General features: G+C 46.8%; 5 protein-coding genes across 5 annotated transcripts; 3 read left to right on the top strand and 2 right to left on the bottom strand.

The window, feature by feature from the left end:
* Positions 1–1,193: 1,193 nt before the first annotated feature.
* On the top strand, positions 1,194–3,656 carry F4822DRAFT_444477 (p53-like transcription factor; the record flags this gene model as incomplete). Its single annotated transcript, XM_051463246.1, has 3 exons — positions 1,194–1,330; positions 1,460–2,815; positions 2,888–3,656. The coding sequence occupies 3 exons, from the start codon at positions 1,194–1,196 to the stop codon at positions 3,003–3,005; spliced, it is 1,611 nt and encodes a 536-aa protein (XP_051313789.1). The 3' UTR covers positions 3,006–3,656.
* A 1-nt stretch (position 3,657) lies between these two features.
* F4822DRAFT_300020 (hexokinase) lies at positions 3,658–6,191 on the bottom strand. Its single transcript, XM_051455161.1, has 3 exons — positions 5,130–6,191; positions 4,498–5,070; positions 3,658–4,441 (listed from the first exon to the last, which is right to left on the bottom strand). Exons 1-3 carry the CDS (start codon positions 5,726–5,728, stop codon positions 3,970–3,972), a joined length of 1,644 nt encoding a protein of 547 aa, XP_051313790.1. The 5' UTR covers positions 5,729–6,191; the 3' UTR covers positions 3,658–3,969.
* Positions 6,192–8,430: 2,239 nt separating this feature from the next.
* F4822DRAFT_430770 (glucosamine-6-phosphate isomerase) lies at positions 8,431–9,683 on the top strand (the record flags this gene model as incomplete). Its single annotated transcript, XM_051461360.1, has 4 exons — positions 8,431–8,610; positions 8,667–8,699; positions 8,771–9,316; positions 9,369–9,683. 4 exons carry the CDS (start codon positions 8,431–8,433, stop codon positions 9,681–9,683), a joined length of 1,074 nt encoding a protein of 357 aa, XP_051313791.1.
* Positions 9,684–11,803: 2,120 nt separating this feature from the next.
* Positions 11,804–14,562, top strand: F4822DRAFT_300242 (Neutral/alkaline nonlysosomal ceramidase). Its single transcript, XM_051455162.1, has 6 exons — positions 11,804–12,545; positions 12,603–12,618; positions 12,669–12,875; positions 12,935–13,073; positions 13,132–13,300; positions 13,351–14,562. Exons 1-6 carry the CDS (start codon positions 11,910–11,912, stop codon positions 14,455–14,457), a joined length of 2,274 nt encoding a protein of 757 aa, XP_051313792.1. The 5' UTR covers positions 11,804–11,909; the 3' UTR covers positions 14,458–14,562.
* A 91-nt stretch (positions 14,563–14,653) lies between these two features.
* Positions 14,654–17,767, bottom strand: F4822DRAFT_408389 (glycoside hydrolase family 3 protein). Its single transcript, XM_051458562.1, has 7 exons — positions 16,756–17,767; positions 16,631–16,703; positions 16,355–16,576; positions 16,211–16,303; positions 15,811–16,152; positions 15,127–15,756; positions 14,654–15,048 (listed from the first exon to the last, which is right to left on the bottom strand). Exons 1-7 carry the CDS (start codon positions 17,349–17,351, stop codon positions 14,668–14,670), a joined length of 2,337 nt encoding a protein of 778 aa, XP_051313793.1. The 5' UTR covers positions 17,352–17,767; the 3' UTR covers positions 14,654–14,667.
* Between the last annotated feature and the right edge of the window lie 139 nt (positions 17,768–17,906).

Consider the following 17,906-nt stretch of genomic DNA (forward strand, 5'->3'; position numbering starts at 1 on the left):
GCCGATAAAGCCCTAACAGGCTTAGGCGCTTCTTAGCATCCTTAGGAACAGTCTACGGAGGAGCACGTCCTAGCACTAAGAGTAGTACTAGAAGTACTAGAGTCCATTTCCCCCAACATCTAAAGAGAGATCCCGAGGTCACCCAGGTCAACCCCCCCTATCAATTATCAACCATTTTGAGTGACACTCCGTCCGGTCCATGTATTACCCCAGTTCCGCCCAGGCACAACCTAGCCGCACCAGGTATCGTGGGTTGTATTGTAAGATTATTGTACCTATCAGCTTCTAGCCAACTAATACATCCATACCTAAAGTACCGTGCCTATCTAGGTATCTATCTTCTAGCTTACATACAGTACATCCTTTAGCTACCATGCCTCCTAGGTAGGTATCTCTATCCTACATTACTTTACTTACTGTACTTACAATACCTACATTTAAAATACCTATGTATGTACGCAGGTATGTGTATATGTACCTAGGTATGAAATCTGGGTTGATGGATAATCATTGATAAATCGGTCTTAGGGCTTCTAAAGATCCTCTTCCCTTGTTCTTTTGGTTCTTGAACTACCTAACCTGGTCCTCAATGCATTTTTTTTTCTCTTTGCCTAGGTAGTTCGCAGAAGAATATAGAACTTCTCCAGGTTCACAGACCAGCCCCCTCGCCAATTAGTACATCCATTACTGCACCGTCCCCGGCGGATCTACCTGGTATTCCATTTCTCCACCCCTTGGCCCTTGGCCCTTGGTCCTTAGCTTGGCTATTGTATGTTTCACGCCTCCACCTCCTCCGCTACGGCCCTACCTCTCTCTTTGCCTTAATACCTACTACCTACATGGTAAAGATAACAGTAGTTTTTTTGACGTTATTTTTTCCAACCTCCATCGAGGAAAAAAAAAATAATAATAATAATAAACTATTACGCTACTAAATAAATTCCCCATTACGCACGACCACGAATAAAACTCCACTTATTCCGCGACGACGAGAAACTAATCATCGTGCTTTATCTCTATTCTCCTTTTATTGCTATCTCTCACTATCTCTCGCTATCTTATTCCCTGTCCGGAACTCGGTTCTTCTCGGTCACATCTGCAGTAAGCGTCAGCACCAGCAGCGGCGTCAAACAAAAACAACAACCATTAATCTCCCCCAGCCGCGCAATAGGGTATTAGCCCTTTACGATGCGATGGCAACTTTCAACTCCATGCCGGCGCTGCAGTCTGGCGCCAGCCCGGGAGACGCCATGGGATTGAATAACATGTCTAGCTCTGGTTTAAATATTGATCCTTTCGAACCCGATCTCAACTTTGACGAATCTATGCTGTAAGTTCGACCCCGGTGTAGCGCATGTGTCCTGAGGTGGTGGTTGTTTGAATTGTGCAGTATATTCGCGACGTGGGAATCGTATAGCGCCGCAACGTGTTTAATAGTAAATACTAAGAATCCGAGTAGAGATAACGTCAATGGCAATTTACCTCCTTTACCTTTTACCCCCTCCTACGACTTCGAAACCTTTTCTACGACCTTCGAAGACCCCTTTAACTACTCCAAACCCTACGAGGCTGCGCCGCACGCGGAGGACTTCCACGATGAAGGATCGTCCCCGCAACAACCGGACGACAAGCTACTCAGCTTTTCGACGACAGCTGCGAAAGCTACCCCCTTAGATGATTCATTAGGCGCATATTCTGAGGTCAACATGACGGCCGAGCTATATGGTATGTTCTTCGTCGCCGAAGATGTGTTTGGCGGTGAATCTAGCGGGCGACCTTTAGAGCTCACGTGTTACCGGCGGAATCTCTGGCAATGTTCTGGGCAAATAACTATGCCGCGACATTGCACACAGGTTATGAACGAGCAAGGTCGTGCTATACCAATAATAGAATTCTTCGCCTCGATATCAGCGAAAGAAAGCATCGAAGGTAAATCTACCGAGATCATATCAATCCCGTGGAAGAGTAGCAATCCAGCTCTCGGCGAAGGGCAGGAAACCAAAGTAGCTAGCGCCCCACCAAAGATCGCACTCGACCTAAGCGGCGGCCAAGAAGTTGATGGTCATCGAGTCAGCATACCAGTATCATGGAAGCGGTTGCAATTTAAGAGCGCAACAGCGAATAATGGCCGACGGAAAGGACTACAACAGCACTACGTGGTACAAATTAGCTTACTAGGGAAGATGAAGACCGGCGGCGAGTTTATGAAAATCGCCGAAATCCAAAGCGGACCGGTGATCGTACGTGGACGAAGCCCGCGGAACTTTGATAGTAGAAAAGATGTCCCTCTTACGGGCGACAAGAAAGCTCCAGGTAGTGTAGAACGAGCGCGAACTCACAGCGATGCCAGCACGACGTCGAATTTAAAGGTGGAGCGGTCCGATTCCACACATAACTTACATCAATATTCCTCACCATCTCTAAGCAACACGGCGGCTCCCGGGTCGACCTGGCCGACAGCTCCGACTCCGGGGTATGGCCCACAAGCAAACTCCCAAGCACATCCGGCCAAGAAAATGGCGCTATCCCCTAACATGAACCGACCTCCCGTTCCAGCTTGGGGCAAAGAAGCCTCAAACAATAAAGCACAAGCATTGAGCAACCATACGAAGAACAATAATAATTCGTCCGCTCCATCCGTACCCATTAACTTATCACTATCCGAAGACGAGCGGAGCCCTAATAACCGCTCTAATTCGGATTCCCTTACTAGCCCAAAACTACATCGGACGTCTACAAGTCACGGCGCAGGTGGTAGTCCGATGGAGGAAGAGGAGGAATTGTATGAATATTTCCCGCTTAGTGTGGATGATTGGTAAGTGTCGTGCTACTCTTCCCTTACCCTATTTCAATGAATGTTACTAATATTTTCTTTTCTCTACAACAGGACACCTCTCGTAGACACAGTCTATCGGCCGCACATCGTCCATCACATCGCGGTACCACAAGAGATCAAGGCGCAACAGATCAGGAATAAGTCGAAGAGATATTTCTCTGCGGAATAAGTATGATCTACGCAGACTATATTCCTAGTTTCTTTACTCGGCATATTATCGTATATACTATATACACATGTATGGATTGGATCACACAAAAATATTTTTATATATCTAGCGAGGTGGGCTCGGTATGAACGAGCAAGCGAGTGCGGGAATACAAAAAAAAGATAAAAAGAGACGGCATTTCTTAATCAGGATATTTACCAAGCGAGCAAGCAAACAAGCGAAACACGCTGAACGGACGGACGGACAACGGACGAACGAGCGAACGAACGGCATCATGATTACACATTCAGGCGTTTTTTTGCTGTCCTTGTTTTTTTTGAGGGGGTAATTCCCCGTCTGTACTATGAATCGTACCCTATACTCTTGTTCATTATTGCTTTTTTGTTTTGAAGTACCTAGCTTCATATCAATACCTCTTGTGTATGTAGTATAGCGGGGAAAATCGCCGGAACCATCGTTGTTATTTTTTAGTTTAGCTCTCTCCCTCCCTTCTTTGTTTGATTCTCTAGCGGGATACCGAACCAAGCGAGCATCTACATAATAGGATTTTTGGGTACATTCAACAAATATACCCCTGATAATTAATCAGCCATCTCACTCATCTAACTTTTCTTGTTTGCATTTCTTGAACCATATACTCTAATCAAGTTCCTAAGAACGTTGCGATAGTAGTCATGATGATGTCTTTTTCATTATGCTAATAGGTAACCTGTGTTGTAACCCTTAACGCCTTCTAAATGTTATCGCTTTCGAAGCTCCTTGCTTGTTTACTTCCCATGCGACGCCCTCCCTGAAGACGATCCAAGACGATTGAAAGCACTCTATGCTTTTCGTAACTCATCAAGTAGAATGCAAATATGCGTTTTCAAACGAGAAAAAAAAAACAATAAAACACGAAAGGATATAAATGGTATATACAATATAAACGATCCCTTATCTATCTTAGAGCGCCCCCGAAAACTTTCTACGACTCGGTAGCGCACGCGAGTGCGACCGCAGCGCCGAGGATCGAGCTCTCTAGAGCCGGGACGAGGTCTACCGACCCAGGGTGCTCGCTGTGGGAGACGAGGTCATCGATATAACGTTGGCACGTGGCCCGGTATTCTGGGTAGTGCTCGATGACGGAACCGTTAAAAGCAACCTTCGTACTGGCCTCGATGTCCCTGATTTCTTCGTCGATCGAGGGCGATGGTAATACGACAGCGCTATCATTAGAAGGGGTAGATTTAGGCGTGTTGGGGATGTGTTCCGCCTCCGTCTCGTGCCGTAACTCCCAGAGTGAGAACACCGAAGCGGCTAATAGAGCGGCCGAGCGCCGTGATATTAAGCTTGCAAGACCACGGATTGCAGCTATGTCGGATACGGTAGGTGGCGTAGTACAAGGGTGATGTGTTGTGAAGTGCAATAGGGCTTTCTCGAGATTAGGTGATGTATCGCTAAAGTCAAAGGGTTAGCTTCCACCAGTATTAATATATTTTGCGTAGGAACTTACGCCTCGATTCTCGACAGAATTTCTGTGTCGAGAGAGTACGGCTTCTCTAGGGAAGGCGGTAATTCACCTCCCAATAACCCTGCCGTCTCAACAGCCTCGACTATGGCCAATCGGCAGATCTCCCCGAGGTAGAAACCACTTAATAAGTGCTCTAGTGGTTGGAAGTCGGGCCGGGGGTGAGAGGCGTTTAGGAGTTCGTCCCATCGCGTGAGGGGTAAGATATCTTTTCCGAACATGCCTAACTCTGTGTTTACAATAACGTGGCTTGCCGATTCGAACCAACTTTCTGGCCGTTTGCCATATTTAGAACGACTAAACGCCGACACAGGTAAGTGGACGGCAATATTAGTGCCCGTCCCTAAGATGAGGCCGAACCGTGTTGAGGCGTGAGTGTAGGCTTGTGATAATAATGTTGCTGAACTATCATTGACGATAGCGGCAAGCTGGACGTTGAGGTCGTGTTTCTTGCAGGCGAACTTGATAAGTTCGCCCAAGTCCTGGCCCAGTAGACCACTAGTGGCCAAAAACCCTTTGCCCATTCCGAGAAGAAGCCCACCGCCTAATGATACTTGTCTTATTGTCAAGATGTTAGTATTTTCATACGATGTCATGTGAAAGAGCGTTGGGCTTACTCTACGGGAAAACTCCAAGCAAGACCCATTGGTATTACGTCCTGGTCATGTGAGATATCCTTTTGAATAACCTCGTAGATCCTAGCAGCCATCCAGTCAAAGAAACTCATACCCTCAAGCTTCTTAACTTCTGGCGTGATCTTGAAGGTTACCATTCGAACGATCTCACATTCTTTTCCAGTCGCCTCCCGACCCCTTAGTTCCACTAGCGCAACTCTTAATGTTGATCCTCCGACATCGAGGGCAAGATATTGGCCTCGTTCTTTTCCGGTGGGTAATAGGTGGTTGAAGGATGGAAGCATGCATTCTGCATGGCTGTGTAGGCGTTCTCGAAACTGTTGCTTGAGATTCAAAGAATACTTCCTTAACCCGTCTTCGTCTATGGGACCCAGGAAAAGCCTCTCCGCCTCCTCTAAAAACTCCTCAAGGGTCCTCAACGGATACGTCCTCTTTCCGTCGACGTTATGTTCTTTTAAGGCCTTGGGGCTGACCCAAAACGCAAGAAGCGCTTGTAAGAAGGACCGGCCGCGCAAGAACGACTTCAGCGCCGCCAGTAACGATTTTTTTAATGTAATCATGGCAGAAGTGAGTGGCTGCATGACAGAGATACTATGCTCACAGGTCTAGTCGGGTTATATAAATATATATCATGAAGGTAACATGGATATGATGTGTCGTAAAAAAGAGAGAAGCAGGTGATATCCAGAAACGAGAACTCTATCTTGCGCCTTCAACCAGCATTCGTCATGTTTCAGCAGAAGCAGGCAATTGGCAAGCAACGAGAGAAGGAAGAGAAGTGTCTCCTTAGGGCCGCGTCAGGGCTCGTATAGGCGGGAAAAGGCTAGAACGGCAGAAATGAAACCTGCCGGTCAAATTCGAAGTTAACGAGGTGACCCCGTTGGTTGGATCTAGTAATGTACGATCCTAGAAGTAAAGAATAAAGAGCCAAGACCCCGGGTTTGAAGAGCACGGGGGGTGGGTGTTGTTCTGGTCAGGCCCAATGGGTTACAAGCATGAACGAATGGTGCAATGAGAGCGAAGGGACGATTAAACCATAGAAACAGTATTTTGTCTCTAATACGAGAAAGGAGTGGTTACTCTCGTTATGTCGAGATAGAGATACCAAGTGAGGTAAGAGACCCTTCAACTCTTTTTTACGCCCACCCCTGACCAAACGTGGCTCAAGCCCACGGCTATGCTTGTTTCAAAGCCTATTAGGACCTAATAGGAAAGAAAGAGAATACTACAATGCTACAACAACAACAGGAATAGTAGTGTAGAGGCGCCCCGGCGATATGGGTATGGGATAACCTAGTCCCTAGGTAGGGCCGGGGGAGGCGTCGATGCCAATGAAGTGGATCGCCAGGCAAGATGCAGCGCCCTTCGATTCCTAGGTAGGGCAGGTGACTTCCGGGTACCGGTGATATTGCGGGTTACTTTTCAGTTTGCCTAGGCTCGGTGGTACTCACGTAGCAGCTATGTATAATGTAATATTGGGGAAGAGGCAACGAGCGGATAAGATAGGTTAGGTTATGTTGTGTGGTAGGTAACAACAACAACGATGATAGACAGGATGGGGGCCAGATTCGAAGGGTGCAACCAATGAATTGACAGGATTGACAGCATGGAGGAGAACAAGGGAAGTAAGGAGGGGGGAAGATGGGGATGATAGAGAGGATGAGGAACCATTAGAGGTACACATTGTCTCACCTTGGTGGTGTTGTTGTTCATTATCTGCCATTCTGGGTCAAAATGGTTTGTAGATGTAACGTTGTAGACTCTCTGGAATTTTTTCTTGTTGTTGAGACTTTAACGTTCTAGTCTTTAAGCTCCTCACTAGTCCTAGTGTGTTATTTAAATTTGAGAAGGGGGCAAGGATCTTCGCTATCTTGTCCGCCCACTCGCCCTGCTGCCCTGTCGCCCTGGCCCGCCAATGCACGAGCCACATGGCGTTTGCATTACTCTGTACTGCACTTACCGACCCGTCGTTTTAGCGTTACCTAGCGATTTATACCGTAGCACTTTACTTTCTTATCCATTCTCTATTCTCCATTCTATCTACCGGGAGTAGGGGAGTAATGTTGTTACATGCCTTCAAACTTTCATCTACACTTTCCTAACTATTACAATAACAACTTTGAATACATAACTAATGAATAAGACTAATAGGAATAGGTAAGCCACGAGTTACATTATGCATGCGGCTTAAGTATTCCTTACCTAACTTGAATACTACATAACCTAGTAGGGGGAGGAAGTTCATTCTAGCGAATCATACATTTCCATATTCCATATTCATCTATTTTTCAATATCTTCACACTTAGCCGACAACGTCCTTAAACAAGATTGATTACGCGTACGGTAGTGTTCTGCTTGGCTGAAAAGATATATTTTGATTTTCCCTAATTCATCGTTGCGGCTCTGATAGGAATTCAATATATATGATGCGGTCGACTCCCATTGTTCAACCCAATCCAACTCACTAAAGAAAAATAAGACACATTCCATCCATCTTCAATGGACCCAATGGACCTAATGGACGGATACAAATCCTAGTCGCCCCACTGCGGGAACCAAGATGATGTCGAAATTGCATAAGCTCAACTATCAATCTCGTCAAGGACTTTGCTCTTCTTCTTTTCATATATGCATAGTATGCATAGAATGCATTGGGTAAGTCGTTCGGCTTACCAGTTATCCTCATAGGGGTATTTCTTTGACGTTATATCGTCACGATCAGTAAGCGAACCCGAGATCTCCGGAATAGGTGAAAAGCATCAGATCAGAGTAATATCTCGCTATTATGTACTCGTCAAATAAAACAGGTTGTCGAGCTTGTGGTTGGCCGGAGCTCGCGATTTACTGCTCACAAAGCAACCAACCAGATAGCTCAAGGAACCACATGACCTAAAACAATTCATGGACAGGTTACTGCTACAACGTTCAATGAGCCTCCCTAGTCGCAAGCGTGAGCTCACTATCCCGACCCCGGTGGAGAACAAGCCAATCCGGCCAAACGTTCCATCGCCGGCGGTAGACCCGATGCTATCCATCCTGCTGCTTGAGGTCTTTCCTATCACCTTTGCCACTATGAGGCTCCTCTTCATAATGAGTCCGAAACCTGTACTGCTCTAGAGCTGTTTTTGTAGCCTTTCTTCTGTTTCCTAAGATAACCCTCCAAAGAAATATCCAAATCTCGCTTTCACACTTCCCCCCTTAATCCTCTTCTTACCAATCATATCCCGTAGTACCATTATCTACCACGTTTTTACCCCTCTCTATTTCCAGTAACAATTCAAAATGAGACTTATCATTCGCGACGACTCCGAAACTGCTAGCTCCTATGTAGCTAATTACATCATCGAGAGAATCCGACATTTCAATCCCACTCCGGCACATCCCTTCGTACTTGGTCTACCTACAGGTTCAAGTCCTCTTGGTGTATACAGGATCTTAGTTGAGCAATACAAGGCTGGGAATGTACGATTTACCTAGATTTTGAGCATTTTTAGTGGAAGCTGACGAACTTGTGTCAGATCTCTTTCGAAAATGTCGTCACTTTCAACATGGTATGAAACAACTTCACTACAACCCAATTCAACTCCAAGCTAGTCTAAGGCGCTAACTCGGATACTCATAGGATGAGTATGTCGGCATTCCTCGAGACCACCCGGAAAGCTACCACTCCTTCATGTGGAAGCATTTCTTCTCCCACGTTAACGTAAACCCAAACAACGTACACATACTCAACGGCAACGCACCAAACCTCGAAGCGGAATGCGTCGAATATGAGGCCAAGATTAAGCGGGCTGGTGGTATCGACTTATTCTTGGGTGGAATTGGTGAAGATGGTCACATCGCCTTCAATGAACCCGGCTCCAGTCTAGCCTCAAGAACCCGCGTTAAGACCCTAGCTTATGATACTATTCTCGCCAATTCCCGTTTCTTCGGCAACGATATCGCCCAAGTCCCTAAGATGGCCTTGACGGTCGGTGTTCAAACGGTTCTTGAGGCGAGGGAAGTCGTCGTCATTATCCTCGGTGCTCGCAAGGCTCTCGCTCTGCAAAGGTGCATCGAGCAGGGTGTTAACCACATGTGGACGCTTTCAAGTCTTCAGCTGCACCCCCACCCCATGATAGTGTGTGACGAGGACGCTACATTAGAGCTGCAAGTGAAGACCGTTAAGGTAGGCGTTTTCCCAGGATAGATCTACAAACATCCGCTAACTAGTGTAACAGTACTTCAAGAGTATCGAACAAGTTGCAAGGCAACAAGGCTTTGAGCAGATCCTCCCGTCAAGCATTCGGACCGGGCCAGGCCCAGTGCCCAAGACTATGGTCGAAGAAGTTCAGTCCCCTACCATCCTCCACCCGCAACCTATGACGTCTCGTTTATTGCTCGCAACACCAGCTGCGGAGTATCCAGTCCGCTCAGTATCTCCGGACCTAGTGCCGGACCGAATGGCGGACCGCGTCGGAATACCAGATATTTCGAGGAGGTTAACCCCTCAACCCGAGCACCAACAACAGCGGTTAGCTAGTGTCGGAGCGTAACTTTGCAATTTGTCAGTAGAACGGTAGATGCATCATGCATGTGATCATCACACACCAAGGTGTTTGGACTTGGATGGATAGGCCTTCTCACGAAAATTGAATTAATAGGGCTAGTTTGAAAATTAAAGGGGAATGATATAGAATTGATATTGAATGCGAACTAACAAGGTGGTAGACTACGTGTTGAGGCGGCTAAGATGTACCTGGATTACCTATGTAGACAGAGTTGCTACGTGGGTTTTTATATATTCGCGAACAGTATCATTACGAATGCATGAGGCATTTGATATATGTGTACGATCGATAAGACATCATGATAGACATTAGATACCCAAATATAAATATTGTTTATTATAGCGTGTTAGTTTATACTGTGTTTGTTCATTGTGTTACTGAAGACTTGGCTCCAAATTCATACAACTCACGAGTACCAGTAGATAGCTTAGATACCTAGGTAGGTAGGTAACTCGGCGGGGTTCAAATCGATGCTCGTAAGATCAAGCCATTTTTCATTCAAATCTTCCTATATTTGCAACATGTTACTACCCGGTGCCGAGTCGTGCATAGTGGCTTCGGAGAAGGGGTTTATTCAGCAGGTACCTAGTGAGGTAATTAAATATCCCTATACATATGAAATTGATGGCGTCGTGAATCGACTCTGACAGGTTGGTAAACGGTGCGACATGTCACATTTAAAAGGGGATTGGTTAGATCGTCCCGTCCGTCCCGCCCCTCATAGAAAGAAATGCATATATGTATGTACCTAGTTAATTGATCGTAGTATGGGCAGAGCGGGACGATGTTGGGGTAGATAAGCTTTGTGGGGGATTCTTTATAGGAGGTAATGGTACCTACCTAGGTACTAGGTAGGTAGGTACTGGGTAGGACAGGCACCGAATCTAAGTAAAAAACTGTTGAAGGTGACTGTTTTAGAGCTTCCTCTTTCGAGACCGTCAATGGTATGCTACATACCTAGGTACCTTTAAAATAAGCCCATCCAGGTACAAATCCTCCAACATCAACACCAGGGAGACCCCGTCTATCATATGTTAATTAACATTAAGCATCCCTAAACAGCAATGTCTTGGAACTTCTAAGACACGACGCGCGGAGAGGGTATTGGATTATGTTATAGACTTCAGATGATCATGACCATCAACATCTCAAGCTACATATATCACGATACATCTACAGATCGGATAACAAGCTCACCTTGCATAAAGCCAAGCTTAAGGATCCATCGTCTCGGCTTTGGTGCAGTAGACTTGTAAAAAATCCGACCGGGTATCTTATCTTATTTTATTTTATTTTATTTATTTATTTTTTCATGAAAACCTGGGATCAATCCTGGATAACGGCCATGCCGACTCATTTATCCAGAGTCTAACCATGCACAATGAGTGGCCATCGAAACGGGGACCTGCAGCCATGATTAACATTTCCTGCTTAGTTGTATTCCGCAAGGAAACAAACTGCCATTGGCCAGAAAAACAAAATGAGGGGAGCATCGAATCTGCGTTAGGTGGTCCAATGACGCCGGCAAGATGATCATGGGCGATACAAGGCAATACAACCAACTGCTACCTTAGCTCATCCCCCGCATTTCGCCGGTGGTATGCCCGTTTTCTTCTCATTCCTTTTAGGGCACACTCTTGTTATTCTTGTTATTTCACTTGCCGAGGAAAGACAGCGAGTAGCTACCGTTTAGGTGCCCCGATCCAATCGCGTGCCCTACCATCCCCAAGTATCCCCTGGGGCGCATGTGATGCTGGATGCTCTGTATGGCCCTCGAGTTCAGCTCATGATGTAGGACAACGCAGCTGATTGTACAATTATGTACCATAACCAGTTCTGGTTCGACCTAACACTCACGTAGCCATACATGTAGCTGCTGCCTACCTATCCGGTATCCATGACATCCGGATGCAAGATGCAAGGATTTTACGTTGGGAAACTATCCAATATGGCTGGTCGATCCTTAAGCTTGATTTTTTGGTTTGTACACCGACGTAGTTATCACCGTCGAGGTTGCATCCTGGACGGGGAATAGAACAGGTGCTAGTAAACATGTCTAAAAAGCTGCCTCCTGCCTCTCTCTTTCCATCTTGGTCGTGGAATAAAACCCCCCTAGCTAGCAGTAACGGGGAGGGAAAGCGGTGCAACAGACTTGATTCTATTACTCCGCCACCAAGACATCAAAGCAGCTAACCACCAAACACAGCTATTATGGCTCGACCGTATTTCGCCAACGGTCGATCGCGAGGGAGGCCGATATTGGCTTTTGTCACGATATTCTCATTTTTCGTTCTAGGGGCATTCATCGCGATAAAGTCAGGCGCGCCAGCACGGCCGCATACTTTCGATTTTCGACATGCGACGTCGCGCGCCAACACCCAGTTCGAATCGGAGACTAGGGCGGAAGGAAAAGGCGATAAATATCTAATTGGTGTTGGAAAAGCTGATATAACCGGCCCTGTGGTGGAAATCAACTTTGCTGGCTATGCCGACCTCTCCCAAACCGGCACGGGTCTCCGACAGCGAATCTTCTCGCGGGCGTTTATAATCGGCGATGTTAATAACCCGAACGATCGATTCGTATATCTGGTCCTTGATGCGCAGTCCGGCGATACGGCTGTGCGATTTGGCATTTTGGATGGCGTTGCTGCGCTCGGAGATGACTACGCCGCGTACGGATCAGGGAACATCGCCGTTACTGGAACGCACGCTCATTCTGCACCGGGCGCTTGGTTTAACTACCTACTTCCACAAGTCACCAGCTTGGGTTTTGATAAGCAAAGTTACCAGGCTCTCGTTGACGGAGCCGTATTATCGATTAAGAGAGCTCATGAGTCCTTGACTGAGGTAGGCGAAGTTGTAATTGACGAAGTTAGCCCTTATAACTAACATTTCGAATTATAGGGATACCTCGATTTTGGTACAGTAAAAAGATACTTACTATTTAGAATTCCTCTAATAGATTTATAGGGAAGGTGAACATTACGGATAGCAATCTCAGTCGAAGCCTATACGCCTATTTGGCTAACCCAGCCGAGGAGCGCGCTCAATACACGGACGACGTTGACAAGGAAATGACTGTTCTCAAGTTCCAGCGAGCATCCGACAACAAGAATATAGGCATTTTGACATGGTTTCCCGTACATGGCACGTCCATATATCAGAACTCCACACACGGTTTGTCAATACTTTTTTCTTAAACTTTGTATAAAACATAATTACTAAGAAATTTTCAGTGGCTGGCGACAACAAGGGAGTCGCAGAGATCATGTTCGAGAAAGCAATGGAAGGCGATGACTCTGCTGCCGATGGATTCGTCGCCGGGTTCTCTCAGGCAAACGTCGGAGACACAACTCCTAACACGGGAGGCGCTTGGTAAGCATAATTATCCTCAATTTCCAGGTTCATTAAGCGGTATTAACACGATCCCAAGGTGCGATGATGGGTCAGGTCAGCAATGTAGCTTGGAAAATAGCACGTGCGCTGATGGTAAATCTGAGTCCTGTCATGGGCGAGGACCTCTTTTTGAGAAGCTCGACCTCGGAATTGCTAGTTGCTATGAGATCGGCAAACGCCAATATGATGGCGCGCGATCAGTCTATGTGAGTAGGATACCCCTGTGGTCTTCAAACACCCATTAATATCGTATTAGGACGCTTTCGGTTCATCCGGCACTGCCGTCGTTGGTTCGACTGTGAAAGCGTTCCATTTTTATCATGATATGAGCTTCTGGAAATTCCAGCTAGATAACGGGACCGAAGTGCAAACATGTCCTGCGGCGTTAGGTTATTCTTTTGCTGCCGGTACATCTGATGGACCAGGTCAATTTGACTTCACGCAAGGTGATTCTGGAACTCCAAGTGCGAGCCCTATCTGGGAGGTAGTAAAGAGTTTGCTTCGCGCACCCTCACCCGAACAACAGGCGTGCCAGAACCCCAAGCCAGTTCTTTTAGACGTCGGCGAACTATCCGAGCCCTACCCGTGGAGTCCTAACATTATCGACGTTCAGTTACTACGAGTTGGACAGTTCGTCATAATCATAAGCCCTAGTGAAGCTACTACAATGGCCGGGCGCAGATGGCGTGCTGCCGTCAAAGCTGCTGCCACGGACCTCACCGATGTTGAACCAAATGTTGTACTAGGTGGACCGGCCAATACGTATGCGCACTACCTAACTACACCCGAGGAATACGGCATCCAGAGATATGAGGGAGCAAGTACGCTCTTTGGTCAATGGGAATTACCCGCATACATCAACCTCACCGTCAGCAACATCAAGTACCTCGCACCCGATGCCTCAGGCTCACCCGACGCGGGCCCAAAACCGCCGGATAACCGCAACAGCAGTCTGAGCTTCATCACGGGGGTTGTCCAGGATAATCCGCCGTCAGGGAAGGCATTCGGAGACTGCACCACGCAGCCTGAGTCGAGCTACACGCGTGGCGCTGTCATCAATGCTACGTTCGTTGGTGCCAACCCGCGAAATAACTTGCGGCTCGAAGGTACTTTCGGAGCCATCGAGAAGCAGGATGGAGATACTTGGACGCAGGTCCGGGATGACTCTGATTGGTCTTTAGTTTACACATGGACGCGCACCAATACGGCGTTGGGTTACAGCGAGGTTACTATTACTTGGGAGACAGAATCCGATGCTGAACCTGGGACGTATAGGACAAGGTATTATGGCGATAGTAAGGCGTTGATCGGAGGGGGTATCACGGCTTTTAATGGAACTAGCAATACATTTACGCTGAGTTAATGGTAGGTAATACTATGATACGGAGGAGGGTGCGGTTATAAGTAAGGGCGATGAATATCGCGAGTATGTATATAATGAACCTCGCATATCATCCTAAGACGTGGTTTAACGGTATTAAATTTGGCTAGTTTCCTGCGAACTCCATCATTTAGGTAGTTGCGATGCGGGTATTTTAATAATACTTAATAGGTGAGGTGTCTTTGTGTCTGTCTAAGAAGCAACAGTGAGCGTAGCATTGTTCCTAATATCCTTACTTGAGCTACCAACATGAATGATAAACTCGCCAGGCTCAACAACGTACTTCATATTTATATCCCAGAGTCCTAGGTCAGCGACATTGATATCGATGCTTACAGTCTCGGTAGCGCCAGCCTTTATGAAGACTTTAGAAAAGCCCCGTAGCTGTTTGTTAGGCACCACAACGCTAGCTACTACATCTTGGACGTAAAGTTGAACTACTTCAGCGCCGTCGCGTGTCGAGTCATTGGTGATGTCGACTGAGACCGTTATTGTGTCGGTTGGAGACGCGGTGGATCGAGAGAGCTTCACTTTGGAGTATGTGAAAGTGCTGTAAGATTTGCCGTAACCGAACTATGATAAATGTCTATGCATTAGCGACTATTCGAGGAGCTTCATGCAGTAAGAAGGGATGTAGAGCGGGGAATATACCTCATAGAGTGGCAGAGGGCTCTGTAACACGTAGTTGTGGCCAAATTGCATAGATCCGTCGGCGTTAATAACACCTGGATCGGGGTAAGCCCGTGCCGAATTCAAATAGTCATAGTAAATCGGCGTGGTCCCAATATCGTAGGGGAATGAAACAGATAGCTTCCCGGATGGGTTAACATCACCGAAAAGAATATCTGCTAAAGCATAACCCCCTTGCTCAGAAGGGTAGAACTGCTGCACAAGAGCCGACGCAGCATCTGAAATCCAAGGTTCGGTAATGGGTTTTCCTGAGCTGAAGACGACGACGGTAGGTTTCCCTGTGTCGATAATGGCTTTGACCAGATGCGGCATAGCACCAACGAGGTTCAAATTGTGGACATCGACATGCTCGCCCGTCGTAGCATTGAGACCACCCCAGAGTTCATCTTGATCCCGCGACCATGTACCTACGACCACAACCGCTACATCGGAGTCTCCCGCTGCTGCGACAGCTTCGGCAAAGCCAGATTGATCATTCGACCAGCGCTCGCAACCTTTCGCATATGTAACTTTTCCGATACTCGCCGCTTTGATACCGTCTAGTGGTGTAACGCCTCTGTACTGCGATTTAAAGGGAACATAATCACCGTACTACTAGACGTATTAGCATCCTTCTCCTAGTCTGGGAATATTTGCATTACTGACATTTACGAAGCCATGAGCCATTGGACCGATAACGACAATGTTTACGTCTTTTTTGAGGGGAAGTACATTTTCGTGATTTTCAAGGAGTACGATAGATTCCGCGTCTAGTTGTCTGGCAAGTTCGACGGCTTCGGGTGTATTGATGTATTTAGCTTGTTCGGCCTCCGATACCCCAGTAAAGGGGCTCTCAAATAACCCTGCCTCGAATTTCGCGCGCAATAGTCTGGAGACAGCTTCGTCTACTATGTCGATGGGCAGCTTGCCCGATTCAACCAATTCGGGGATTTTCTCAAAATTGAAGGATCCACCACCCATCTCAACGTCGTTACCAGCTGGAAGTGCCTGGGCTGCGGTAAGACATATATTTCAAGCCAACCCAAGTTATTGAGGACAAACTTACATAATTAACTACGGCTTTAGAATCGATGGGGTCAGATCTACACATCTTGAAATCTTTGCACAGGCGGTCCGTGGCTCCCGCATCGCTCATCACCTAACCCTATTAGAGCTCATACCTTCATTATCGGTAAACGGATTCACTCACGAAATATTTATAACCCCATTCGCCCCTTAAGATATCAGTAAGGGTATGCTTGTCGGCAACTGCGGGTACTCCATCGTAACTGTGGTAGGCTGACATGATCGAAAATGCGCCACCATCGATGATTGCTCGTTTGAAGGAAGGAAGATAAGTGGTGCGTAGCTCACGCTCTCCACCATGAACGGGTGCGCAGTTAATACCTTGCTCAGGTGTCGCGAAGGCAGCCTTAAATGTAAGTATTATCTATTCAAGAAATTGAAAAAAAGATGGAAGTCTTACAAAATGTTTAACCATAGCGCTGACATTTCCTGACTGGAGGCCCTTGACGTATGCGTGAGCGAGTTCGCCCGTTCTAGTATATTTATTAGTCGTATATATGAGTCTTGGGAAAATATCCGTCTTACAGATAGCTGTCTTCTCCGAACGTCTCCTCTACACGACCAAACCGCAATTCGCGAGCCAAATCAGCAAGAGGTCCAAATATCTGATTTACACCTAGAGCGCGAGCTTCCTGAGCAATAATCTTTGTCATCTTTTCTACTAGTGATGGGTTGAAGGAGCAAGCATGAGCAATGGGCGAGTTGAAAATAGTGGCGTTCGGGATCAAAAACCCATGTATGCCTTCGGATTGCACCCAAGCTGGTATACCTAGGCTCGTATTCTGTATCAAATAGTCTTGGCCGGTTTTGACGCCATTGCTAAGCATCTCCCAAGGTATGGCAATACCCACGTAGAATGATCCAGCTCGTGACTGCATGCTCCATTCAAGACCCGTGTGGTTTACACTGCCATCACTGGTATCGAGCCAATTTCTCAGGTCCCCTTGGACAAGTTGGGACGTCTTTTCTTCGATACTCATCCGCGATAAGAGGTCAGCGACTCGGTCCTCGGCCGGGGCCGACGAATTCTTATACAGCGGTACGCTGCCATTATTCGATATGGCCAGTGCAACAGTCACGAACGCTGTAAGACAAGACAGTATAAGTGGCGACATCTTCATTGGGTTCTCTTTGGGTATTTGGTAAGATACCACGAGGCGAAGGCAGCTGGAGATGACCCCAAAGATCGTTCGCTACAACATTACAACTTATATCATAACTACATTGCGAATATCCCTGGCTGGTATAGTCACATCGAAGGTCAACTCAAGAGCTTTAGTTAACCGACGGGAGGACAATCTCCGCATTCTAGGGGTTTAAGCCTCTGCATCCTAGTCAACATTGAATTCGAATCACTTATTCGGAGAAATGAGCGATCTGAAATGATACATAGACGACCACGGCTGTCTTCGCATCGCTATGATTTAGGTATTTAGGTAGGTAGACTACTCCTGTTCCCAAAGATAGCATAAAGGCCAAGAATCGACCGCCTCCCGAGACAGAAAAAGAAAAATTGGAGACAAGTCGGAGAGGAGGGTGAGGAGGGTGAGGAGGTTGGGGTTCCCCAGAGAAGATACATTATATCACAGTGTATTAAGCATGCATCGGATACGGTGATAGGCTCCTCCTTTTATTGGTGGGGGAAGATTCTACCGAAATAGGCCAAGTAGACGAGC

Source organism: Hypoxylon trugodes (genome assembly GCF_022578975.1).
Source record: "Hypoxylon trugodes strain CBS 135444 unplaced genomic scaffold F4822scaffold_6, whole genome shotgun sequence".
Taxonomy (NCBI): Eukaryota; Fungi; Ascomycota; class Sordariomycetes; order Xylariales; family Hypoxylaceae; genus Hypoxylon; species Hypoxylon trugodes.

Bases quoted from the DNA above. Each gene is read 5' to 3' on its own strand.
- F4822DRAFT_300020 (XM_051455161.1), bottom strand. From the start codon at position 5,728: ATGCAGCCACTCACTTCTGCCATGATTACATTAAAAAAATCGTTACTG. The intron at 5,071-5,129 runs GTAAGCCCAACG...CTTGACAATAAG, and splicing joins GCTTGGAGTTTTCCCGTAGA to ACAAGTATCATTAGGCGGTG. The intron at 4,442-4,497 runs GTAAGTTCCTAC...CTTTGACTTTAG, and splicing joins ATTCTGTCGAGAATCGAGGC to CGATACATCACCTAATCTCG.
- F4822DRAFT_300242 (XM_051455162.1), top strand. From the start codon at position 11,910: ATGGCTCGACCGTATTTCGCCAACGGTCGATCGCGAGGGAGGCCGATA. The intron at 12,876-12,934 runs GTTTGTCAATAC...AGAAATTTTCAG, and splicing joins ATATCAGAACTCCACACACG to TGGCTGGCGACAACAAGGGA. The intron at 13,301-13,350 runs GTGAGTAGGATA...ATATCGTATTAG, and splicing joins ATGGCGCGCGATCAGTCTAT to GACGCTTTCGGTTCATCCGG.
- F4822DRAFT_408389 (XM_051458562.1), bottom strand. From the start codon at position 17,351: ATGAAGATGTCGCCACTTATACTGTCTTGTCTTACAGCGTTCGTGACT. The intron at 15,757-15,810 runs GTCAGTAATGCA...TACGTCTAGTAG, and splicing joins TGGCTCATGGCTTCGTAAAT to TACGGTGATTATGTTCCCTT. The intron at 15,049-15,126 runs GTATATTCCCCG...CATTTATCATAG, and splicing joins GCCCTCTGCCACTCTATGAG to TTCGGTTACGGCAAATCTTA.